The sequence below is a fragment of the Mesoplodon densirostris genome, chromosome 7 (assembly GCF_025265405.1).
Source record: "Mesoplodon densirostris isolate mMesDen1 chromosome 7, mMesDen1 primary haplotype, whole genome shotgun sequence".
Lineage (NCBI taxonomy): Eukaryota > Metazoa > Chordata > Mammalia > Artiodactyla > Ziphiidae > Mesoplodon > Mesoplodon densirostris.
This window is the reverse complement of record NC_082667.1, coordinates 59446328-59473580: the sequence shown is the minus strand read 5'-3', so window position 1 is coordinate 59473580 and position 27253 is coordinate 59446328. Positions and strand designations below refer to the sequence as shown.

At 40.7% G+C, this 27253-nt stretch overlaps 1 protein-coding gene across 2 annotated transcripts in view; it reads right to left on the bottom strand.

The window, feature by feature from the left end:
• FAM168A (family with sequence similarity 168 member A) overlaps positions 1–27253 on the bottom strand; it is a 206487-nt gene that overhangs the window by 32525 nt on the left and 146709 nt on the right. For both annotated transcript variants that reach the window (XM_060104105.1, XM_060104106.1), the window contains exon 2: positions 26020–26107. In XM_060104105.1, the coding sequence (XP_059960088.1) occupies positions 26020–26089 (70 nt within the window). In that variant the 5' untranslated portion in view covers positions 26090–26107. The remainder of the gene's footprint in view (positions 1–26019; positions 26108–27253) is intronic.

Here is a 27253-nt window from a genome sequence, read left to right as displayed (position 1 = left end):
CTGGCATTCCCAAATAAAAAGAACAGTATAAGCAAGGCCACAGAGACAGGAAACCATCTGAGAAATAGCCAGACTCTTTTCCAAAGTGGCTATACCATTTTTACACTCCTAGCATCAGTATATAAGAGTTTTAATTTCTCCATATCCTTGCCAACACTTGTTATTATCTGCCTTTTTAATTACAGCCATTCTAAGGGTGTTAAATAGAACCTTACTGTGGTTTTGATTTGCATTTCCCTGATGACTAATTAGGTTGAACACCTTCTCATGTGTTTATTAGCCATCTTTTTTTTTTTTCCAGTACGCAGGCCTCTCACTGTTGTGGCCTCTCCCATTGCGGAGCACAGGCTCTGGACGCACAAGCTCAGCGGCCATGGCTCACGGGCCCAGCCGCTCCGCGGCATGTGGGATCTTCCCGGACCGGGGCACGAACCCGTGTCCCCTGCATCGGCAGGCGGCCTCTCAGGGAAGCCCCTATTAGCCATCTTTATATCTTCTTTGGAGAACTATCTATTCAGATTCTTTGCATATTTCTTAATTTGGTTGTCTTTTTATTATTGACTTGTAAGAGATCTTGACATATAAACATTGGTACAAGTCCCTTATCTGTCAGATTATTTGCAAATATTTTATCCCAAATATGTGGGTTGTCTTTTTGTTTTCTTGATGGTGTCCTTTGAAGTACAAAAGTTTTAAATTTTGATTAAGTCCAATTTACCTATTTTTTCTTTGGCTTCTTGTGCTACTGGTATCATATGTAAGAAACCCTTGCCAAATCTCAGGTCACAAAGATTTACCTCCAAGTTTTCTTATAAGAGTTTTATAGTTCTAGCTCTTATATTTAGGTCTTTGAACCATTTTGAGTTAATTTTTGCGTATGATGTGAAAGAGGGGTCCTATTTCATTCTTTCACATGTAGATATCTAGTTGTCCCAGCACCATATGTTGAAAAGACTGTTCTTTCCCCCACTGATTTGTTTTTGGTATCCTTGTTGAAAATCACTGACTGTAAATATGAGGGTTTATTTCTGGACACTCAATACTATTCCAGTGATCCATATGTCTACCCTTATGCCAAAAACACACTGTCTTGATTACCTGTAGCTTTCTAATAAGTTTTAGGAAATTGGGAAGTGTGGGTCCTCTGAATTTGTTCCTGTTCAAGATTGTTTTGGCCAATATGGGTCCTTTGAATTTCCATGTGAAGTTTAGGAACAGCTTGTCAAAATATGCAAACAAGTCAGCTGGGATTCTGACAGGGACTGTGTTGAATCTGTAGATCAATTTGGGGAGTATTACCATCTTAAAAATATTAAATCTTTCAATCCATGAACATGGGATATTTTTCTAATTATTTAGATCTTTAATTTCTTTCAAGAATGTTTTGTAGTTTTCAGAGTGTATGTTTTATGCTTCTTTTGTTAAATTTATTCCTATTTTTTTGTTTTGATGCTATTGTAAACAGAATTGTTTTCATAATTTCATTTTTGGATTATTTATTACAAATTGTACAGAAATATGATTGATTTTTATATATTGATCTTATATCCTGCAACCTTGCTGAACTCATTTACTAGTTCTAATAGTTTCTGCATGGATTCCTCAGAATTTTCTCTATGCAAGATCGTGTCATCTGCAAAGACAGATAGTTTACTTCTTCCATTCCAATCTGGATGACTTTATTTCATTTTCTCGCCCAACTGCCCTGGTTAGAACCTCCAGTACAATGTTCAATAGAAGTGGTGAGACCTGAAATCCTTGCCTGTTCACAATGTTATGGGAAAAGCATTCAGTCTTTTTCTATTAAGTATGATGACAGCCATGGGTTTTTCATAAATGTCCTTTATCAGGTTGAGGAAGTTCCTTCTATTCCTAGTTTGTTGGAATTTTTGTTCATTTCTTTGTTTTTTTTAAATCATGAAAGGGTATTAGAGTTTGTCAAAAGCTTTTTCTGTGTCTATTGAGATGATTATGTGAGTTCTGTCCTTTAATGTTTTAATGCGGTGTGTTGTATTGATTGATTTTCCTATGTTGAATGGATTTTCCCCCCTGGGATAAATCCCACTTGGTCACAGTGTATAATATAATCCTTTCTATACGTTATTGCTCATTTTGCTACTATTTTGTTGAGGACTTTTGCATTTATATTCAAGCGGGATATTAGTCTATAGTTTTCTTATGATATCTTTGTCTGATTTTGGTATCAGGACAATACTTGCCTTATTGAATAAGTTAGAGAGTACTCCCCCCTCCTCTATTTTTTGGAAGAGTCTGTGGAAGGTGAGTGTTAATTCTTATTTAGGTATTTGTTAGAACTCACCAATGAAGCTGTCTGTCCTGGGCTTTTCTTTGTAGAAAGTTTTTTTTTTTTTTTTTTACTAATTCTATATGTTATAGGTCTATTCAGATTTTCTACTTTCACACCATTGCAAAGTTGAAAAATCCTAAGTTGAATCATCATAAATCGGGTACCATCTGTAGTTCGTCCATTTCACCTAGATATCTGATTTGTTGGCATACAATTGTTCATAATGTGCCCTTATTATCCTTTTTATTTCTGTAAAATCAGTAATAATGCCCCCTGTATCATTCCTGATTTTAGTAATTTAAGTCTTCTCTCTTTTATTCTTAATCAGTCTAGATAAAAGTTTGTTAATTTTGTTGCTCTTTTCAAAGAACCAACTTTTGATTTATTGATTTTCTCTATTGTTCTTGTTTTTTTAATTTCATTGATTTCTACTCTAATCTTTATTATTTCCTTCCCTTTACTTGCTTTAGGTTTAGTTTACTCTTTTTTGCCCACCCCCAGTGTGTTAAGGTGGAAGGTTGGGTTACTGAGTTGAGATCATTCTTCATTTTTAATGTTGGCATTTATAGCTATAAATTTCCTTCTAAGTATACTTTAGCTACATCCCATAAATTTTGGTATGGTGTGTTTTACTCATCTCCAAGTATTTTCTAATGTCCCTTGTGATTTCTTCTTTGACCCATTGATTATTCAGGAGTGTGTTATTTAATTTTCACTAAATTGTAAATTTCTCAAATTTCTTTTTATTATTAATTTATAATTTCATTCCATTGTGACTGGAGAACATACTCTGCATGAGTTCAATCCTTTAAATGTACTGAGAGTTGTTTTATGGCCCAGCATACTGACTATCCTGGAGAATGTTTCACGTGTACTGGAGAAAACTAAATTCTGTTGTTGGCGTGTCCTACAGATATCTGTTAGGTATAGTTTGTTTCACATATTTTGGGATTCTATTGTTAGGTGTATATATGTTTATAATTGGTATACCTTCATGAATGATTGACTCTTTTATTATTATTATAAAACGTCCCTCTTTAACTCTACTAACATTTTTTGTTGTTTTAAAGTCTGTTCTGTCTGATACCAGCACAGCCACCTTAGCTTTCTTAAGGTTGCTGTTACATGATCTTTTCCTATCCTTTTACTTTCAACCTTTATTAACTTTTGTTTGTTTGTTTGTTTGTTTGTTTGTTTAGATTTGTATTTGGCTGCTTTGGGTCTTTGTTGCTGTGCATGGGCTTTCTCTAGTTGTGGCGAGCAGGGGCTACTCTTCATTGCAACCTTTTTGTATCTTCGAATCTAAACTGCATCTCCTGTTGATAGTATATAGTTGGATCTTTTTTAAAAATTGAGCATGACAATATCTGCCTTTTAACTTGATATGGAGCAGATTTAATGAAGGCACTGGAACAGCAGGCTGTGTTAAAACATGAGTAAAAATGTTGATAGTAAGGGACTTCCCTGGTGGCACAGTGGTTAAGAATCCACCTGCCAATGCAGGGGACGTGGGTCTGATCCCTGGTCCAGGAAGATCCCACATGCCATGCAGCAACTAAACCCGTGCACCACAACTACTGAGCCTGCGCTCTAGAGCTCACAAGCCACAACTACTGAGCCCGTGTGCCACAACTACTGAAGCCTGCGCGCCTAGAACCCATGCTCCGCAACAAGAGAAGCCACTGCAATGAGAAGCCCGCGTGCAGCAACGAAGACCCAACGCAGCCATAAATAAATAAATAAATAAAAATTTTAAAAATGTTGATAGTGAAGGAAAGGAATGGCTATGACAGCTTGAGGAAGTAGGAGGATCCAGAGGAATTCTTTGTTTTGAATGAAGGAAAGACCTTTTTTTCCCCTTAAAAATGAAGGAAATTAGGGGCATTGATCTAAATGCATCTTTATTTATGCTCAGGCAGTTAACACTTTTACACTCATTTTATCATCCTGAAGCCTGCATCCTTTTAGCCTTTCTCAGCTAGCCCTTCCCCAGTGCTAGAATTAGTTGTGGGCTGGAAGGCCAGAAACTCAACCTTTCTAGAATTGTGTATATATTAAAAATTAATACCTGAGTGACTGTCTTCAAAAGTGAGCTAATACACAAATGGTGGTCAATTCAATTAAATAAATATTTACTTGAACACTTAATATGTTCTAGGTGCTATAATAAATGCAAAATGAAAACACATAATCTTTGCCCTCTATAAATTCATCATCTAATTGAAAAGACAAACAAACACATAAGTAACCCTGGTATTAGGCATCCTGGAATAAAGGCTGTCAAAGAGGGAAATACAAAGTGCTATAGAACAGGGAAGAAGGACAAAAAGAATTTTAGCACCTAACTGGCTCCCTCTCCCTCCAATCCCGTCTGGCTTCTGGATTGGAGAGGCTGCTGCAACTCCATGTTAGTTACAAAAGAGACTTTAAGTAGAGTGTTACTTTTGCTCAGGCCATGTACCTTCCCCTACTGTTGATTCAAACAAGTAACACTGTTGTTGACATTTAGAGCAGGTGTCAAACTGAGACACACTGTACAGTGTTATAGAAACAGCAAGAGCTTCATTTACAGGCAGACCTAGATTCAAATCCCAGCTCTTTTACTTCTTTTTTTTTTTTTTTTTAAATGCACACCTTTATTCTTTATTGCCTAAATCCAGGGAGAACCGTCTCATCACCATGACCAACCCCCTTGCTATGCTACCTTTTTGTGTGTGTGTGTGTGGTACGCGGGCCTCTCACTATTGTGGCCTCTCCCGTTGTGGAGCACAGGCTCCGGACGCCCAGCCCCAGCAGCCATGGCTTACGGGTCTAGCCGCTCCGCGGCATGTGGTATCTTCCCGGACTGGGGCACGAACCTGTGTCCCCTGCATCGGCAGGCGGACTCTCAACCACTGCTCCACCAGGGAAGCCCTCTTTTACTTCTTAGCTCTGTGACTTTGGGCAAATCTCTTCAACTCTCAGAGCCTCAGATTTGATGTATTTTTAAAAAATAGACACAATAATTAATTTACTTGTTCAACATATATTTTTTGAGTACCTACTCTATGTCGGGACCAGTGTCTCTTTTTTCTGCTCCTGTGTCTGCACATAGGCTGGCTAGGGAAGAAAGCAGGGCAATCATGAACTTGCTTTGTAGACACCCATCTAAATATTCCTACTGACAGTCAAGAGGAGGAGTTTCCTGCTCTGGCCGTCCTATGGGAGCCATCATAGTTCAGTAGGGAGAACAGGGGCTCTGAAGGAGGCAAGTGTGGATTCAAAAGTCAGCTGTACAACTTACCAGATGTGAAATCTTAGGCAAGTCCCTTTACCTGAGCCTCAGGAGCACAGGAATATCCTATACTATAGATTAGAAAATTAAAGGAGGTAGCATGCAAAATACCTAGCATAAATACTTGGCACAGAGTAGTAAGTGTTTTAATAAATGTTAGTCCCTTACCCCTACCCCTTTAATTAAAAGCTCTCTTTTGGAAATGGTTGTGTTTGCCCAAGGATTTTAAGATTATTTAATGAGAATCTTAAATCTTAATTTTAAATCTTCAATCATGTCCCTTACTCCTGCTTTGCCCTTCTCCTTACATGGCTCCAGGTGATTAAGCCTATTGCTATTTGGCCAAGCAGAGGCTGGACAAAAGCAATCTCCTAGTCAGTGTGGCTTTTTGTAGAAACATCCAACCAGTCATTATGCTTTGAATACAGGTAATTTTTTGTGTACTGTTGTGTGTATAATGTGTATTTACAACCTTTTGTGCATTTAAAAGCATTTTTTGTCCCTTTCAAAAATGTGTAAATATCAGTGTCCCACACTTTTGCATTTTTATTTCTCAATCATTTTCAGTCTATTATTTTTATTTTATGCTACTCATTAATAGTGAAAGTTAAAGCAACCTCAATGTCTACTAACGGCATTATCTGAAACAAATCTAAATGACAAATCTAACTCATAATTCCTTAAACAAATTAAGGCGTTAGAGGACAGCACATAGCATATAATCTCATTTTAAAGGATCTAGAAAAAAACAGATACCAAAGTGTTAATAGTGTATTGTCTCTGGATCAGGATTGGGTTTTCAAATAAACTAAAATATAGAACATGTCTTAGGTCAAAGAGCCCCAGAGAATGCTTCCATTTCAACACTTTTTTTTTTTTTTTTACTGCAGTGGGTCTTCGTTGCTGCGCGCGGGCTTTCTCTAGTTGCGGCGAGTGGGGGCTACTCTTTGTTGCGGTGCGCAGGCTTATTGTGGTGGCTTCTCTTGTTGCGGAGCACAGGCTCTAGGCACGTGGGCTTTCAGTAGCTGCAGCATGCGGGCTCAGTAGTTGTGGCTCGGGGGCTCTAGAGCACAGGCTCAGCAGTGTGGCACACGGGCTTAGTTGCTCCACAGCGTGTGGGGTCTTCCTGGACCAGGGCTTGAACCCATGTCCCCTGCATTGGCAGGCAGATTCTTAACCACTGCGCCACCAGGGTAGACCTCTCAACACATTTTTTTTTTTTTTTTTTTGCTGTACGCGGGCCTCTCACTGCTGTGGCCTCTCCCGTTGCGGAGCACAGGCTCCGGACACACAGGCTCCGCGGCCATGGCTCGCGGGCCCAGCCGCTCCGCGGCATGTGGGATCTTCCGGGATCGGGGCACGAACCCGCGTCCCCTGCATCGGCAGGCGGACTCTCAACCACTGCGCCACCAGGGAAGCCCTCAACACATTTTTTGTTTAGAGCTGCCACTAACTTACTATGTAACCTGGGCGAGACCCTTATAATCCTTATCAAATTCTGAATCTCTTATTGCATATGCAAAATAATAATAACAGCAACTATTAAATGAACATCTCCCATATTTTTACAGGTGAGAAAACTGAGGTTCTGCAAAAATAAGTGATTTGCTCACAGTAATGTTAGTGACAGTGAAGACTGAAACCAGATCTGATTAAGAAGAATAAGGTGGACTCTTTCTATGAGTTATTTTATTTTTTCCTCTTAACACTAAGGAGGCATCAGTAGAAGTTTCTTTGTATAATGCAAATGATACTGTACAGTCTATTGGACTGAATTAGAAGGTGCACTGAATTACGATTAACTCATGGCCTCATCGTAACAGCTGAGTAACTAGATCAATCTAATCTTTTTAAATGCTATGGCTTGTTTTATTTTTTTTAAATTAATTTATTTATTTATTTTTGGCTGCACTGGGTCTTCATTGCTGTGCGTGGGCTTTCTCCAGTTGCGGCGAGCGGAGGCTATTCTTCGTTGCGTGCGCGGGCTTCTCATTGTAGTGGTTTCTCTTGTTGCGGAGCACAGGCTCTAGGCATGTGGGCTTCAGTAGTTGTGGCATGTGGCTCAGGAGTTGTGGCTTGTGGGCTCTAGAGTGCAGGCTCAGTAGTTGTGGTGCACGGGCTTAGTTGCTCTGCGGCATGTGGGATCTTCCCAGACCAGGGCTCAAACCTGTGTCCTCTGCACTGGCAGGTGGATTCTTAACCACTGTGCCACCAGGGAAGTCCAAGTTGTTTTATTATGGCTTATAGTCAGTTGAAATTACAATGGGAAGTTCAAGAGCCTTACATGCTGTAGAGGAAAGAACATCTCCTAACTCTGAGTAGCTGAATGACCCCAGGCAAGTTAATTAACTACTGCACCTCAGTTTCCAAATCTGTAAAATGGGAATAGCATTATGTTGCCACATAATTACCAAGCTGTATTAAATTTAGAAATCCTAGCACTAGAAAAAAAAGTGGATTCCTCAAGTGTTATGAGAAAATTATCTGAGAAACATCTAAAAGGAAAGCTCCCTGACACACACTGGCCTCAGTACTCCCAAGAACTCAGTGAAAAAGGCATAACCATGCAACCTGTCATGTAACCCAGAGGAAGCCTGAGATAAGTTCAGATTCCTCCTTCTCCCTTACTCCCCAAGTCCAACATGCAGTCCTAACTTACTCATTCATATTCCACAAATATTGAATGTCTACTGAATGTCAGACACCGTTCTCTCTAAAAATGTCTCAAAGATGTCCTCTCCTCTCCATCCCAAATACCACTCCTTGATCACATCTCTTGACTGAATTATTTTAAGGACCTCCTAACTTATCTTCTGACCTCCGTTTTTTCTCTCTCCAATCCATCCTTCCTCCATCCAGAGAGACCTTTCAAAATTGCCACTCTGGTGGCCAAGGATAAAGTGCCAAACAAATATCCAAACAAGGATAAAGGTTACTGCCAAGGAGTAAGTTCCAAATTTCTTAGCACGGCATAAGGACTCTCCGTGTCTGGCTCCCATCCATCTGGATGCCCTATTATTTCCTCTTTTGCCAATCCTGGCCTGGCACTTTACACTACACCAATACCAAACACACAGCTATTCTAGCATACTCCATTCAACTGTTCTGTTTCCATGTCACTGTTTAGGCTATCCCTAATGCTTGGATTGTTTTTCCCTTGCCCTTCACTCATTCCCTTCTTCAGAAAGTTGCCCTTGACCTTACTCTCTCCAGGCCTCATTAGGGGATCCCTTCTGGCTACTCTTATAACAGGCTATTCTTAGTTTTTATCAAATTATATTTCCATTTTTCTCAAGTACTCATTCCTCAATATAGTGGATCCTAGTATCAGTCCAGTGATGACCCCTTCAGTCATGTTTCTCTTTGCCCTTTGATGTCCTGGCCGGGGCTTCTGCTTAGACACTCACTGTCCAGACCTACTCTTTTCAGTCTCCTTCCCTGCCTAATCACCCAGCCTACGGCTGATGCCATGGGTCTGGCCAACACAGACTCACCAGCTAACCACCATTTCTCTGCTGACTCAACTCCCACTGCAGAAAAAGGAGAATGGACTTTAGATTCAGACAGGGGATCTAATCTCAGTTTTGCCATTTCAGAGTATGTGAATTCAGGCAAACTTTTATCTCCACTCACTGAGCTTTGGCTTCCTCTTATGTAAAATGGAATAATAATAATAACTTTGCAGAGTTGAGATGATAATGCTAGCAATAAAGACAATATTATTACTTATTATGCATCAAGTATTATGCTAAGCACTTTACATTGATCTCATTTAATCCTCACAACCCGTTCATGAGGTAGGTTCTACTATTATCTTTATTTTATAGATGAGGAATCAACTGGAGAAGCTAATTTACTCACCCAGGTCATTTTGGTAGACCGTGGACTGGCTAACCCAATGCTCCTTTCCACCCCCCTCTGCGCTACTGAGGCTGGAAAAGTTAAATACTCGCTTTCTCAGCCTTCCTAGTACTTAGGACTAGCCAGGTGGCCCAGTTCTAACCAATGAAATATACAAAGAAATCTCCTGGGGGAATTTTGGGAAAGCCTTTGCTTTCCTAGTAAAAGGACAAATATTACCAATGTTCCCCCACACCTCCTTTTTCCTTTCTTGATCACAGACGTGATGCCTACAGCTGTAGCAGTCATCTTAGATCAAGCAGAAAAAGCCAAAAGAGTCAGGGGATACTGGTCTTGAAATCACAGACCTAATAAATCAATGCCACCTGCCACTGACCTCAGACTTCTTTTTTATATGAGAAAAATATACCTCCTATTTGTTTAAACTACCATTAGTCAAGTCTTCCAGTAGCATCTTCAGGCATTTATAATTGATACAGAGTAATCAAATGATACAGCTAATAAGATTCAAAATTAAGCAGCCTTAACTGCTAAGCTATATGAGAAACACCCAGCACTGGACTTGGTAGGGAATGGGTACTCAAATGATGAAAATGCTTATAATAATATCAATCACTCAGCCTTCCTCCTCAAGGCTCCATGTTCCTCTGGAAACTCAGGATTGTCAGTAACCTAAATCACAACGGAGCTGCTCAGGAACAGGCCAACCTTATAGGACACTGCCCAGTCCTCTTGTCTGCACTTCTGAATTCAGTTCTCCCAGCTCAGGGGCCACCCTAAGGCGGGAAAAGGGAAGGAAGGTCTGGAGTCCGGTCTTGGCTGCTCACTCTTACCTATCTCATGGTACCACAAAGATTCCAGTCCTCCTGCCATGCAGACATAAGACGAAAGAGTTCAAGGAACTCAGCATAAACTTACAATCGTAGCAGCACTTGTCGTGACAGTGATGGCTCCAGCTTCTCTCTCTGGCAGTCAGAAGCCTTTGGAGGTAACAAGAAGTGTGGTTCTGTAGCTTAAACGAGACCAAGGACTTTTGATTTTTCTGCCTCTTTTCCTGCTGAGAGCAGTACTGGCAAAAATCTGATTTAGACTCTTAAATTCAAGTACCTTCCCCAACAACTAAGCAATTTTCAAGTAATCACACTTTTGACCTTACCCAACATGAGTCCCTTTAAAGCCAATTTTTGGGGCCAATTATTTAGTTCTCCTAAGATGTAGAGGGAAAAAGGTAGGATTGTTGGCCATCTTTCTAAAAACTGTAGCTTCTACTCCTCTGTCCAGGGTTAGAACTGCCTGGTCACAGACCTCCCAATCTGTCTGAGAAGGGGCCAGCCACTCCTTGGTCACAGCTGACACGTCTCCAAGCTAACACATGGCCTCTGTTTCTAAAGCTGTTCTGAATCCAAAAGGTATTTCTCAGAGGAATTATGACATTTATGATGGCAAGGTTCCTAGACAAGCTCACTGAATTGGGAAAGAAGAAAAAGCTTATTTATTGAACATTTATTAAATGGAAGATATGGGCATCAGAATCGCCTGGGGAGCTTGTGAAAACAAAGATTGCTGGGGAACCATCTCTGGAGTTTGTAATTCAGTAGATCTGGGGTAGGGCCCAAGAATTTGCATTTCTAACAAATTCCTAGGTTTGGGGATTACCCTTAGAAGCCACTGCTATAAGGTATAAATCAATCAGTCATAGAGACTTTGGAAACTCACAATTGGCCACCTTCAGATGTTGGAATAGTCTCTCCAAGCCTAAGAAGAGATTCACTGTATCAGGATATTCATCTTGCTTATAGCTCCCCACTTCTTCTAAGCAAAAATAAAACAATCGGGCTTCCCTGGTGGCGCAGTGGTTGAGAGTCCGCCTGCCGATGCAGGGGACACAGGTTCGTGCCCTGGTCCGGGAAGATTCCACATGCCGCGGAGCGGCTGGGCCCATAAGCCATGGCCACTGAGCCTGCGCGTCCGGAGCCTGTGCTCTGCAACGGGAGAGGCCACAACAGTGAGAGGCCCACATACCGTAAGTAAGTAAGTAAGGTAAGTAAGTAGGTAAGTAAGTAAGTAAATAAATAAATAAATAGATAGATAGATAGATAGATAAAATAATCCTCCCCACCCCACCCCTAAATCCCCCTAAAAGCAAATACTAACAGGCTTCTACAGGTTTCTCTTTAACTAAGGGCCAGATTCCAAATGCTTCAGAACACTGGACAATGCCTGTGGGTTTTTATAAGACAAATTCCCCTAGGAGCTCCAAGCAATACACTCTGGAAGAAAGGATAAGTCAGCAGTGGAGGTTCACTAATCTCCCAAAGTATGCATCGACTACTCACTACCAGCTGCTATTAAGAAAACAACAATAATTTTAAGACAATGACGCTCAAGCTTTGTCCACAACACACCTGTGCTTGACAGTAATGATCAGGGGTGGATGTGTATATAGAAGAAGAGAGAGACTGTGTGTGTGGATATCCTTCATGGTGGCTTAGGAGCTGTCAGTGAGATACAGGTGAACTGAGGTACCGATTCCTTAAGCTCTGTAGGAATGTCTGGGAAGGAAGGGGAGCAAAGGAGCTCCTGGGCAACCTTGTTTATCTAGAATTCTCTACAAATATTATTTTCTGTGTGGAAGCATTGGCTTAGCGTTAACTGTGAATCACTGCTTTGGAAGAGAGTCTCAGAACAAAAACACTTATTCCATACTCTGAGGTCAATCTGCCAGAGACTTATGGATCTCTGAATAGGTTTCATATTAGGGACTTGATGGGTCATTTTAGTCATTTATTCGTTCAATCAATCAATATTCACTGAGAGTCTACTTGGTGTTAGGCCCTGTGTTAAACACTGAGAACAGAGTGATTGCCTGCAAGAGCAATGAGTGTTACAGAAATATAAACAAGTATAAGGCAGTAAATAATATAGAAAACATACAGCTCAGTGGTTAAGAGCACGGAGCATCCAAACTTAGACTTGATTCTGGCTCTACCACTTTATGGTTCTGTGACAGGGACAAGTCTTTCCATCTTTCTTTCTTTTTTTTTTTTTTTTTTTTTTTTTTTGCGGTACGCGGGTCTCTCACTGTTGTGGCCTCTCCCGTTGCGGAGCACAGGCTCCGGACGCGCAGGCTCAGCGGCCATGGCTCATGGGCCCAGCCGCTCCGCGGCATGTGGGATCCTCCCGGACCGGGGCACGAACCCATGTCCCCTGCATCAGCAGGCGGACTGTCAACCACTGCGCCACCAGGGAAGCCCTCCATCTTTCTTGACTTGTATCTACCTCTATTAAAACTTAGATAATAAGGATTAAATAAAATAATGATGACATAGTTCTCAAACTGGATAAAGGAGCCCCTGTGGGTACTCAACAATATGCTAAAGGGTACATGAAAGCACTGAATAAATACGATGCACTTTCTTGAAATGTTAATTTTACCAAATACAAAAAAATTACCAAACAATTTAAAGTATTTATTTTAAGGAAAACAAGTATGACTATATAAAGGTGACAAGGTAAAACTCATATGAATTTTGAAGATAAACTTCAAACAGACTTCAAATAAAGTTTAACCTTGGAGTACCTGCTCTGGATTATTTCCAGGCTGAATTTGCTCTCCTCTGATGTCAGGTACATTAGGAAAGTTTCCAAACACTGTGCGTGGCTGATAATGGATGCGCAACAAACAGCAACCATTACTGTTAATGAGAGATAGCTGTTATTACTAACTCACCCACAGGAGAAACAACTTAGCTCTGTAGTGTTTGAGGCATAAGAGGGTGTCATCTCTCCCCAGGTATCTTTTTTCCTAAGCTCTGGACTTCCTCCATTCCTACCCCTAAACCTTATGATTATTTGAGAAGTACAAGTCTGGGAATTAGGCCAATTCTGCCCCCAAATGCCAGGGAGCTATCTTCAAAACACACATAAAAGAATGTTTCAGCACTAGTAAAGTTGCTAATCTCATCAACCTCCTGACCTCTCCTGAGGCCTCAGCCTGCCCAAGCAGTTAACCTCCAGGATAAGAACAGTCAGTGCAGTCACTGACCCAGCTCCACTCCTGACTAGCTGTGTCCTTATTTGAAAAGTTCTTAGAGATCAATTATCTCCTTAAAGTCTCACAAACAAGTGACAGATAAGGTAGGTGTTATTTTTCCTAGTTACAGAGGAGGAAACTGAGGCCCTCGAAGTAAAATGTGTTGTAGTTTTTAGTTACAGGCAGAGCCAGGATTCAAATTCAAGTCTTCTGACTTCAAACAGGGACTCTCCCCACTACATTAAGCAACAGAAATCATTCCAATGAGAATCTATACAGCATAAGCAAAAGCTCTTCCAGTCCTTAATCAAAGTCCACCCATTTTCAGTTGTATTCAGGGTTAATTATAATTTAATATAAATACTATACTAAATACCATTCAGGGTTAAGTATAATTCAGTATAAGTACTAAATTATATTTCCATTAACTAAGAATTATAACTAATAGAAAATTAAATTAAATTGCATGAGCTTATGTAGCAGGAAAAGGGAACACACTCACTGGAGGTGGCTATGGCTTATCCCTAACTTTTCATAGGAGGATCCTTGTGAAAAGGTTTTCCATGGTTTCTTATTGATCTTGCCCAAGGATATAGGGAGCCCTAGGGCAAGAAGACCTGGGCTGACAGAAGCTACTGTCACTGTAGGAGAGGGTTCTGAGTAAGTGTACTGAGTTCACCTCACCTTCCTTGTTTCTGAACTTTTCATTAATACCAGGGATTCCAAGAAGGGGCACAGAAAATTGTGTTCAAGAAGAGGCAAAAGAAATAGATTAAGGGAATGAGTTAGTCAGTAGTTTTACAACGAAAGAAATCTAATGAAAATTTATAGATTAATGCCCAAAATGTTAGAGATGGAAGGGAAATTGCTAAATAACTCACGTAAGTCCCTCACAGCCTGGATGGGAAGTGAAGGCAAGACTTGCCCAGTGTCTTGCAGTTATCAGTAGCAGAACCAGACCTGGAACTGAGAACTCCACCTCATGCTTCAAGACCTAATTCCATGCTTGACTTCTCAGAACCCTTTCCTGATAACAACCTCTGACAGAGTTATGGCCCCTCCCCTATGCCCACTTTGTTTCCACAGCAATTTGTACATCTATTTATTATCTTAGGCTCTTGGAATACAGTGGCACATCCCTCTGAGACAGCATGTCTCACTGTACTGTAACTGTCTCCTTACATGTCTGTGTCTTTCCCCTTCTTACAGATCTGTGCTGGTTAAGGTAGCGAGTCCATGGAGAGGCAACATACACAAAGGACACACAGTCATTGCATGTATGTGTCTTCACAAAATGGGTAATCTTACAATTTGAAGAATAGAGGATATAAGAAACTGGAAGGTGAGAGTTCATCCTGACCAGTTCATTTAGCTCCCCCTGCCTGTGGTAAGAGAACCCTCTTGTCAAACAAAATCTCACCTGCAAGTTTATATATAAAATCGGCCTGAGCAGACATCTACTGGAGGGGAAGGGAGCACTTGTTTTGCTTAACCCTGCCCTTTAATAGCTCCTAAGGCATCTTGAGGAGCAACCCCCTCATTTTAAAAAAAATTATTTATTTTATTATTTTATTGAAGTATAGTTGGTGTACAATATATTGTTACAAGTGTACAATATAGTGAATCATAATTTTTAAAGGTTATAGTCCATTTATAGTTATTATAAAATATTGGTTATATTCCCCATGTTGTATAATATATCCCTAACCTCCTCATTTTTTGAATGAGCAAGCTGAGCCAAAATAAAGGAACCTTTAAGTTCTAGGCCTTCCCCTCATAGAGGTCAGAGAAGAGTCTCTAGAGGCCAGCAAAACTGTACTGAAATCCTTTGACCTTGGAAAAGTCATTTAACCTCCCTGAATCAGTTTTTTCATCTATAAGACTGAATAATAGCATCTATCTTCTGGAATGTTAGGAAGATTAAATGAGATGAACTATATAAAGCACCCAGCTCATATCTGGTATAACCTGTTACTCAATGAATAGTCACTATAGAACTAATATTATTAGATTCAGGGCTGGAACCTGGTGTTCCCCAGTGCTCTGTTCAGCAAACCTGCTGCCTATCCAAGAAAGTATTTCCAGAGGAAAGACATGAGGGCTAGCACCCTGGAGGGTGGCAAAGCAAGTCTGAAATACCTTAAAGCAAAAAACCTTAAATGAAATCTCTTCAGGCATAAACGCACCTAAATCTTGATTCAAAGCTCTCAGCATGCTAATGAATAAAGATTTTTTTCACCAGGGTAGAAGACAGGAAACAAAGTGAGCTATAGGACAGTATTTCCATCATTTAATAGAAATATGCCAATGACTGAATACACTGTTGTTACTTCAGCTAATTCTGAAAATCTGTCACTGTGAACAAATACATGGAAAGCACATGTTTCCTACCATCAAGCAGGATGATGGCTATTCTTTATTTGCAAAAAATTATGGATGTATTAAGACCTTACCTGGAAAGGAAAAAAAAAATCCTTGCCTTATATTTTCTTTTATGCAATGGTAACGAACCTTTTTTTATATGACACCATTTTTGTTTGTTTGTTTGTTTTTGGGATACCTATACTGGGAGTGATGTCCTGGAAGATGTCAGAATAGGAAGCTCCAAAAATCCATTTCTCCACCAAACCCGAACTGGCAGAAACTGTCTGAAGTAACTATTTCAGAACAGGAGTCTAGTCAAAAAAACATGCAGCATCCAGAGGGAGCTTGATGTAGAGGCTGGTAAATTTCAGTTAATTTCAGTCTTTTGCCCAGCAGCTACCCTGCCCCTTCCCACCGGCAGGCAGCAGTAGGGGTGAAGGCCTGAGTTGCTGGTATGGCCTGCTGGAGCTAGGGCTGGCCATAATGACCTTGTCCTCTAAATACTGGGTTTATGTGTTTGATTGCTCATTGCTGCTTTTGCTGGCTGAGGGACCAGCATAGAGGCTAACAGCCACGGTTCAACCTCAAAGGGCTAAAGTTTATTCTAGGGGATTTAAGGAGACAAATGTTGAATGGATAAACAAAATGTGGCATAAATAGAATATTAACCAGCCACAAAAAGGAATGAATTTTTATATATGCTACAACATGGATGAACCTTGAAAACATTATGCTAAGTGAAATAAGCCAAATAAAAGGCAAACTGTATGATTCCACTTATGTAAGATATCTAAAGTAGGCAAATTCATAGAGGCAGAAAGTAGATTAGAGGTTACCAGGGGCTGGACGGAGAGGAAAGGGAGAATTATTATTTCATGGATACAGAATTTCTGTTTGGGGTGATGAAAAAGTTCTGGAAATAATGAGTATGTTTATACAACTTTGTGAGTGTACTTAATGCCACTAAATTATACACTTAAAATAGTTAAAATGGTAAATTTTATGTATATTTTACCACAATAAATAAAGTAAAAAAATTTTTTTACATATACTTATTTTCCACTTAAGGTAACACAAGCTGTAAGACCTTGGGAAAGTTACTTAACATAGTTGAACCTTATTCCCTTATACGTAATAGCTCTTCCTTTGACAGTTATCATGAGAATTCACAACAGTGTTTATAAAGTGCCTGGCACTCCATTTGACAGTCATTAATGGTAGTTATTACTATAAAATAATTACCTACAGCAACAGTAATTTATAATTAATATAAACATAATGATAACTTAACTCAATGAATATTTAATGAGTAACTAACTGCCTGCTCTCTTCCAGGCACAGGAGGTTCTTGACTTTTATACTTAAGGAGCTCACAGTCTAGAAAGACATGAAATTAATGAACAACTTCTTCAGAGAACAGGAAGCCAAGAGGAGCAGGGGAATAATAACTCAATGCCAACACTTCTTTCTTTGGGGGAAAACACTGCTTTCTTTCCTACCAAAGCGGGAAATCATTTTGTGATCCAGGCAAGTAAATCAGTCACAAGCAAAGAGCAAATCAGTTTAATGTGCATGATTCTTGCCCAGACAAGATTTAATCCATTTGCTTTTTGTATTGACATCCATATAATGTATCACAGGCAGACACACTGCTTGTGTTTCCTTTAAAACTCAGAGAGGCCTTGCCTGACAGCCTGGTGGAGTGGGAAGTACACTGGAATTGGATTTAGATTCCAGTAAACATAAGCTCTAGTCTTAGCTTTGCCACTTACAAGCAGTAAAAACTTGTACACACTTATTGACCTTTCTTAGTCTTTCTTCATCTGTTAAAATGAATATTTTAATAAAAATTTCTACCTCATACAACTGTTATAAGGATTCAATGAAATTACAAATGGTAAAGTTGTAAAGTATTTTACTGCTTATCTATTATTACATGGGGTTCTGCGGACCCTTGTTTTCTAAAGCTTCAGAGAAAATTTGGTATAGGCGAATCCAATTTTTTTCTTCCAGTTTTATTGAGATATAATTGATATACAGCACTGTATAAGTTTAAGGTGTAGAGCATAATGATTTGACTTACATATATCATGAAATGGTTATCACGATAAGTTTACTGAACATCCATAATCTCATACAGATACAAAATTAAAAAAATAGAAAAAAATGTTTTTTATTTGTGATGAGGACGCAGGATTTGCTTAGTAAATTTCATATATAAAATACAGCAGTGTTAATTATATTTATCATGTTGTACATTACATCCCTAGTACTTATTTATCTTATAACTGAAAGTTAATTTTGTTTTTAGAAGTCAAATAGGGCTTTGTTAGCAAAGAGGCTGAGACCCAAAGTAAGCCAGTCCAAAGCTGACTACAGAGGTAATGTAGGAGGTTTGAGGATACCTATTCCTTTTTAAGAAGCTCGAAGGAATTGTTAGACTTCCACTATCATTGTTCTAAAAAAGAAAATTTGCTATAAACCAAGTAGGCAAGGGGAGAAGATCCCTTTTGTTTTCTCTGAGGATCTCTGTTGTCTCTTCATAACTCATAAGGAGAAAAATCCCCCTGTTCCATCTGGTCCATCCAAAGGGTCGACCAGTCACAACAGATCATCCAAATTAAATTCTCTGAGCCTCAGTTCATTCACCTACAAAGCAATAACAATCTCTCCCACACTGGCAACCTATCCCAGACTCTTCCTGCCATGGCAGAGGGCTACTCATTAGAAAGGGCAGCCAGATCAAAGGAGTCTTTCCCTCAGCCCCATCTCATAATTCTCTGATGTGACCCCATCCCCTCCCCTCCTCTTCTCTCTCCCTCCCTCCCTCTCTCCTTTCCTTCCTTCCTTTCTTTCTCTTCTCCTTCACTTCTCCCTTTGAAATTTACCGAGAATCTACTCTGTACCCATCTTTGTGCTAGGCTCTGGGGATATAATGATGACTAATAAAACAATGGCTACTAATGTTTTAGTACCTAATGAGAGCCTAACTACATACTAGATGTTTATATATACATATTCATTCTTGGAAATAAAGAAGCAGCATAAAGTAAGTAGAAAGAGAACTAGATTGGCTGCCAAAGTTTTGGTTTCTACTTCCAACTTTGATATTTGTCCATCCATCTATTTACCTAAAAAATATTTAGACAATATTCATGGTATGCCAGGGGCAAGCTGGGTACTAGTAAATCAGATACTGAATTCACTGTGAACTGTAATAAGTTCTTTCCTTAGGCACTTATAAGACCTCAGATTCCTCATCTGAGAATAAGATTGTACTTGATGACCTCTAATGAAATTATAGCTCTAAAACATAATGACAGCCACCATCTGGACTGAGAATATGGATAGATAAGATGAGCAGAAGATGGGCTGGAGAGATCTCAATGGTCAGGTCATAAAAATCTCCTATTGCAAGCTAAGAAGTTTCGACTTTATCCAAAGGACAGTGAAGAATCATTAAAGGGTTTTAAGCACTTGAGTGATGTGGTCAAATTTTCAAGTTAGAAAAATGATTTTAGTTGATTTGTAAAGAATGCATTGGGGAGGAGGTATGTGATAGGAGTCAGAAAGACCAGTTAGGGGGCAGTGTAAATAATCCAAGAAAGAGTAAGAATGGCCTGAATGATAAAGGGTGGGAAGGATGGGGAAGAAAGATGTAATCTGAGAAACATAAAGGTATTTATTTATTTACTTATTTATTTTAAAAGGGAAAACTTGACTCGTAGTTTTTTGTGTTTTTTTTTTTTTTGGCTGCATTGGGTCTTCGTCGCTGTGCGTGGGCTTTCTCTAGTTGCAGTGAGCAGGGGCTACTCTTTGTTGCGGTTCGCAGGCTTCTCATTGCGGTGGCTTCTCTTGTTGCGGAGCACAGGCTCTTGGCATGTGGGCTTCAGCAGTTGTGGCACACGGGCTCAGTAGTAGCATGACCTTGGGAAAGCTCATCCCCAGTCATTTTATCTGGAAAATAAGGGCTATCTCTCCAGACTTGTTATAAGAAATAAATAGGGAAAAAACACACAAAAGTTCTTTGCAAATGTCAGTTAGTCTTAAAACCTCCACCAGGTGGTCCTTAACAGAGAAGGGTGAAAGGTACAGGGCCTGGGTCACTGCAGAGAAAGATTTTTTTTTTTTAAACCTTACTGATATATCAGATTATTCATTGTATTTGCAGGCTGTCAGCTTAATTATTAAGGTCCTCTAGCTGATAAACTGCCGTGGTCAAATACAAATCTGCTTTTTTAAAACTTTTTTCATTTAAATTTATTTTTGGCTGCATTGGGTCTTCATTGCTGCACGAGGGCTTTCTCTAGTTGTGGCAAGTGGGGGCTACTCTTTGTTGTGGTGCGTGGGCTTCTCATTGCGGTGGCTTCTCTTGTTGTGGCACACGGGCTTCAGTAGTTGTGGCACACAGGCTCAGTAGTTGTGGCATGTGGGCCCTAGAGCACGTGGGCTTCAGTAGTTGTGGTGCGCAGGCTCAGCAGTTGTGGCTCGCAGGCTCTAGAGCACAGGCTCAGTAGTTGTGGCACATGGGCTTAGCTGCTCCACAGCATGTGGCGTGTTCCCGGGCCAGGGATGAAACTTGTGTCCCCTGCATTTGGCAGGCAGATTCGTAACCACCGTGCCACCAGGGAAGTCCCCAAATCTGCTTCTTAAATTGACTTTATTTTTTTAAGTAAAGAAAGCATTCTAGGGGAAAACAAACTGGTGAAAAACGCTAGTGAAGTATTTGAACAGATCGATTTCCTAGCTTTGCAACCTTGAGGGTCATGTCTTTTGTGGCGGGTATATGAAGTATTTAACATGTTTGCTGCATGCTGAAGCCAGGAAATGCATTTAGGGCTCAGAACAGGAGTGGGGAGAGCATGTGAGCTGGTCTGGGCCAGCAGAAGATTGGGAAGTGGCCAGGACAGGATGTTGACAAGCAAGGTTTTCAAGGATAAAACCTTGGTTGTTACTTTGTGGGAAGACCTAGGTACAAGACCTAGCTCCAACACTTTCCTCAAACACTTCTCCATCTTCTCACCTATAAAATGATGGGTTAGTGTAAGGGGGTCCATCTGTTCTCACATTTCAGAATTCTTTTCTAATTGGGTTTTTGAAACTTCACTACAAGTCAATGGTTGGCCCTGTTACATTTATTACTCTCAGCTGCCTTGTAAAGAAGGCATTCCTAGTCCTTTTTCTTTTTGCAAAGGATATACTGAGGCCCAGAAAGTTTAATAATTTAACTGATGTCACATAGTTTTTAAGTGGCAGAATCAGGTCTGTAATCTAAGTCACTAACTCCATATCCCATATTCTTTCCCCTACAGAGGTATACTCATTGCTGTGCATTGTGATAACCATTAACTGAGTGTCAGCTATGAGCCTGGTGCCAGAGGCTTTATAAACATGGACCCATGAACCAACCATCTGTATAGATCATTATCACATTTCACAGTTGAGGAAACCGAGATTCAGAAAGGTTAAATAACTCACTCAAGCTCACGCAGCTAATTAGTGGCAGAGCCTAGATTCTACTCTAGATCTGATAGGTTCCAAAACCTGTCCTCTCTTCAGCACATATACCAGACCTCTGGTGATCCTTGGACACTCTCACTATTAGAATATTTTAAGAAAAGAAGAGAAAAAGAAAGAAAAGAAAAATAGAGCATGTTTTGGTCTTGACTTCATTTCAAACTTCTAGCAGAGAAACATTTCTGAGGCCTTTCAGAAAAAGAAATGTCCAATCTGTAAAAAGCCCATTGTCATGGTGAATCTATGTGAAGCATATTCAAGTGTTCACTGTACTTACTACCTTTATTGTCAGCTAGAGCTGCCACAACAAAATACCATAGACTGGGTGGCTTAAACAACAGAAATTTCTTTCTCACAATTCTGGAGGCTGGAAGTATGCGATCAGGGTGCCAGCCTGGTTGAGTTATAGTGAGGGCTCTCTCTTCCTGGTTTGCTGATGGCAGCCTTCTTGCTGTGTCCTCCCACGGCAGAGAGAGAGCTCTGGTGTCTCCTCCTCTTCTTATAAGCATACTAATCCCACTATGAAGGCCCCACCCTCATGACCTCATCTAAACCTAATTATCTCCCAAAGGCCCCATCTCCAAATACTATGACATTTCGGGTCAGAGCTTCAACATATGAATCTGGGGGGACATAAACATTCAGTCTACAACACTATCTACACATTCAGTTATTTGAAAGTATATGAACAGATTATATTCTCTAAATTCACTTTTCCAAGGTGTTCAAGGAGCTAGTTATAACCACTTCATAGGATTACTGCAAGTATAAAAATAAATAGTCTGTAAAACACTGAGCTCAATTTTTGGCACACAGTAAGTGCTCAGTAAAAGAGCTTTTAAAAGGAGAGAGAGAGAATGCTGTCAATTGGCTAGAAGCCAGCTGTTCACTGGAATACACTGTATTGCTGTGATATTGCGACATAATAAGTATATATTTGGTCTTCATCCCTGTTCCTGGCACAGGGTTCCTAAAAACCCTTGGAATTTCCTAAGTGATAAGAGCAATAAAGATGTCTTTTTGTTGTTGTTGTTGTTTTGTCCACGCTGTGTGGCATGCAGGATCCTACGGCCTGACCAGGGATCAAACCCCTGCCCCTGCATTGGAAGTGCAGAGTCCTAACCACTGGACTGCCAGGGAATTCCCAAAGGATGTCTTGATATTCATGACAAACCCCTTTCAACCACACCCGAGTTTATGTTAATAAAGTAACTTTTGGAAAGCACCTAAGGATGGGGGCTAGTTGCCAAGGAGACCAAGCATGTTATTGAAGATTTGAAACTTTCAGTCCCACCCCTCCTCTTGACCTCTGGGGAGAGGAGAGGGGCTGCAAGTTGAATCAATCAGCAATGGCCAATCACACCTATGTACTGAAGCCAACATAAAAACCAAAAAGGACGAGAGCTTCTAGGCTGCTGAACATGTGGAGGTGCTGGGAGAGTGGCACCCTCTAGAGCAGCGGTCCCCAACCTTTTTGACATGAGGGACAAGTTTCATGGAAGACAATTTTTCCACAGATGGTAGGGGATGGGGTGTTCAGGCGGTAATGAGAGCAATGGGGGGTGACAGATGAAGCTTTCGCTCCCTGGCCTGCAACGCACCTCCTGCTGTGAGGCCCGGTTCCTAACAGGCCTGGACCTGTAGTTGTCCATGGCCCGGGGGTTGGAGACCCTTGCTCTAGAGGATCCACATTCCTTTCTGCATACATTGCCCTATGCATCTCTTCCATCTGTCTGTTCCTGAGCTACATCTTTTTATAATAAACCAATAATCTAGTGAGTAAACTGGTTTCCTAAGTTTTATGAGCTGCTCTGGCAAATTAATTGAACCCAAGGAGGGGGGTTATGGGAACCTCTGATTTATAGCCAATCAGTCAGAAGCACAGGTCACAACCTGGACTTGTGACTGGCATCCGAAATGAGGACAGTTTTGTGGGGCTGAGCTCTCAACCTCTGAAATGACGTTATCTCCAGGTAGACAGTGTCAGAATTGAGTTGAACTGTAGGACACCCAGCTGGTGTCAGAGAATAGCTTGGTGTGGGGAAAGAACCCGCACATTGGAATTAGTGTCAGAATTATAACTGCAAAGCTGTATTTTATTTCCCTCTTACATTTCAGAGAGAATTGCAAATCAGGAATTTTCCCAACTTCTCTATTCCTTGTGTCCACCACCCCCATTACCCTTGAAGCAGATGACAGCACAATGGACTTGACCCTCCACTTCTACTGCCCCCTTCCCAGTCTACCCCAAATTGCTGGCCAGGAGCAGGCTCCTAGCTCCTCAAAGGTGAGGCTCCCTAGTCCTAGAAACTGAAAAGACAACCCTCTCCCCTAGCTTATCACTGGAAGCAGTGAAAGAAGCACATATTTTATGACAAATCAGCTTGCTATAACAGAAAACATATCACTTTGATATCATAAAGATCCAAGTTCAAATCCTTCCTCATCCTTCAGAAGCTACATATACTGGCCAAGTAATACAACCTGAATTAAACTACCAGTTACTTTGCTAAAAGAAGAGTACTATAGGGTTTATGATTAATAAGATTATAATTAATATATATAAAGTACTTAGTATGTGCTTGCCAAATGGTAATTAACACTCTTTAACATAACCATTATTGTTACTAACAATAATAACAAATGTTTACTCTAAAGCATTGTATTTGGCATTTGCTTACAGATTATCTCACTTGGATCTTTATTTCTCGCAATGTGGAGGAAAAGATAACCTGAAAATCTGCCTACTCCGTAACACTTAGAAAAGCTGGATAAAAAGTATAACAAACAGTTTATGTTATATAACAAACACAGGCAGACTTCAGATTTTAGGAGAGAAAAAATTCTCCAGGGTCAAAAAATGAAATGAAAAATCAGGAACTCTCACAGTGAACTGATATGGGGATGCTCTGGGAAGGTTTTTTGGTCTGGGCAATCAAAGGGCTTGCTTTTCATAGCTATGGCGGGGATGGGAGATGAAGCTCTGGGCCTTGGAGAAGCCAAGAGCTGGAACTCCAATTCCCCTGCACAAAGCTGAGAATTTAGAGAAGTCATAAGTCAGTTTAAAAGAAAAAAATTTGTCTGAAAAGTACAGAGACAACAGGAAGCTAAGGGTAAAAAAGAAAGTTTCCCGAAGAATTTGAAACCTTGGCCTGTGTGAAGTTTGAATGTATTCTACTTCTGTGGAGTTTATACTATCTGTGTAGTCTTAGAATCCCAGCAGAAAAATTAACTGAAAACATAGTTCCAGGGACTTTCCTGGTGGCACAGTGGTTAAAAATGCGCCTGCCAATGCAGGGGACACAGGTTCGATCCCTGGTCTGGGAAGATCCCACATGCAGCAGAGCAACTAAGCCCGTGAGCCACCACTACTGAACCCACATGCTGCAACTACTGAAGGCCGTGCACCTAGAGCCCATGCTTCACAACAAGAGAAGCCACCGCAATGAGAAGCCCATGCACCACAACAAAGAGTAGTTCCCACTCGCCGCAACTAGAGAAAGCCTGAGCGCAGCAACGAAGAAACAACTCAGCCAAAAAACCCCATAGTTCCAGGCTGATACTGATCTTCAGTGATTAGTAGAAACAAAGACAATCCTCCCTCTCTCCCTATGGAGTACTAATTATCTCGTTTAATTCTCATAACTATCCTGTGAAATAGATAACATTATCTCAATTTATAAAATAAATTTAAATTTAGGGAGGTTAAGCAACTTGTCCAAAGTCATCTAGCTATTATCTGAAAGAGCTTTAAGAATCCGCCTGTCATTGCAGGTGACACAGGATTGAGCCCTGGTCCGGGAAAATCCCACATGCCCCACAGCAACTAAGTCCGTGTGCCACAACTACTGAGCCTGCACTCTAGAGCCCGCAAGCCACAACTAGTGAAGCCCACGTGCCTAGAGCCTGTGCTCCGCAACAAGAGAAGCCACCAAATAAGAAGCCTGCACACCGCAACGAAGAGTAGCCCCCGCTCACCGCACCTAGAGAAAGCCCACACGCAGCAACAAAGACCCAACGCAGCCCCAAATCAATCAATAAATTAATTAATTATTTTTAAAAAGCTTGCCCAAGGCCAAGTAAGGGAGAGAATTCTCCCTGGAAAAGCGCTGTCTGAGCTCAGAGCCGAGATCTTAAAGGATAAGGTGAAGTTGTCAGGGGACAGTGGCATTCTAGACAGAGGGACAACATACACAAAGGCAGTGCAGTAGGAAACAGCACGGTATGCAGTCAGGAAAAAGATCAGCCTTCAGAATCAGCAGAGGGTTCAAATATCTATTTTTGTTTGTGGCCTCTTACTTCAACTGTAGTTTCTCATCTGTGCAATGGTGATAATAAACCACACCCTGTACAACTACTTCTAAGATTAAAGTTAAACATGATATGTAAAAGTGCCCAGCGCAGGGCTAGGCGCATGGTAGGTACTCAGTAATAAATAAATGTTACCTCCCTTCCTTTCTCCTAGTTGGCAATTCAATAGACCATTGTCTTAAGAATGTCATTTCTATCTGCACTAGACCCCAGACATGTCTCCCTTCTACAAGTTCCCAAGCTTTACTAGGGCTTTTGGAGGTGCAGTATACCAAAAGTCATTCACAATGTTATGAGATAACATCCTTAACCACCACTTCTCAAAATGAGAGCCATCCCCACACCACTCACCTGTGTAGGCCATGTTCTTAGGGTTGCCATAAGGAGCCCCAGGCTGCACGGGGCTATAAACAGGGTTCATTGTGGACAACTGAGAATCCTACAGAGACACAAACAAACAAACAAAAAAACAGCATTGATTAATGATTGCTCATTCTCCCTGACATCAACTTCCGATCTATAATCTTCAGGTTACACTCATAGAGAAGCAACACGGTATAGTAGAAAGAGGACTACAAAAAAGCCATTTGTTTGTATTTGGCCCATGCTAGACACTTTTCCCATTGTACACATGAAGATACTGACAGGCAGAGAGGTGACACAATTTGCCTAATGTCAACCCCGGCCTTTTGATTCTCAGTTCAGTACTAGTCCCACTATCCCACAGATGCCTCTACCATGAGTGTACTGTGTGGCACTGGCCAAGTCCCGTCCCCTCTCTGGGCTTCAGTGTCCTGATGTAAAATCAATTACTTTAGGCTCTCTGAGGCCCTTTCTAATTCTAAGGTTGCTGGTCTAGGAGCTGGGAAAGGATGCAATTCTACTCTTCACCAGGGAGCCCGAGTACCTGGTGATAAACACACAGACTGCTAGAAGAGCAGCAAGTGTGTCACCCACCTTTTGCACTTACAGAGGACAGGATACTAGTTACTAGCAGTTTTGGAAAAAAATGGGAATTTACGGCCATTGATCATTTTAATGCAAACAAGGAAACACAGCCAAGATCTCTTTCAAAGCTTATTCAAGGGAAAGAAACTAGGAAATTTCTGTGCAATAAGTATCACCTGCACAAGTGATCTGTTAATTATCTTAATGAAGCACGTTCTCCATTCTGATTAATGGAAAATCTGTCATTAAGCTCTATTACCGAGCCAATTTGTCCCCCTTGTTTAGGGAACCAACTCTGACACACAGGCCAACACATATTTGAAAATGTCTTCAAACATATTATTTACATGTCATAAAAATCAAACAATTCCCTCCTAACTAGGCTCACATGATAGATGGACAATTTTTTAGGTCATTAATTTCTCCCATAGCACCTCAGGATAGGAAACAAGTCAAACGCTGAAGACAGGCAGTTAAAGTCAACAGCTGGCTTGATGACGATTGCTCTGAGATTAATTACTCTGTCCAGGGTTCTGGAATGAGAGGTGGAGGAAAGATGGGTTCCCAAAGAGAGGAAGGTGGGGCAGTCAAACAGGCAAAAAAGGAAATGATGTTGGTCAAATTCAGAGAACAGAAC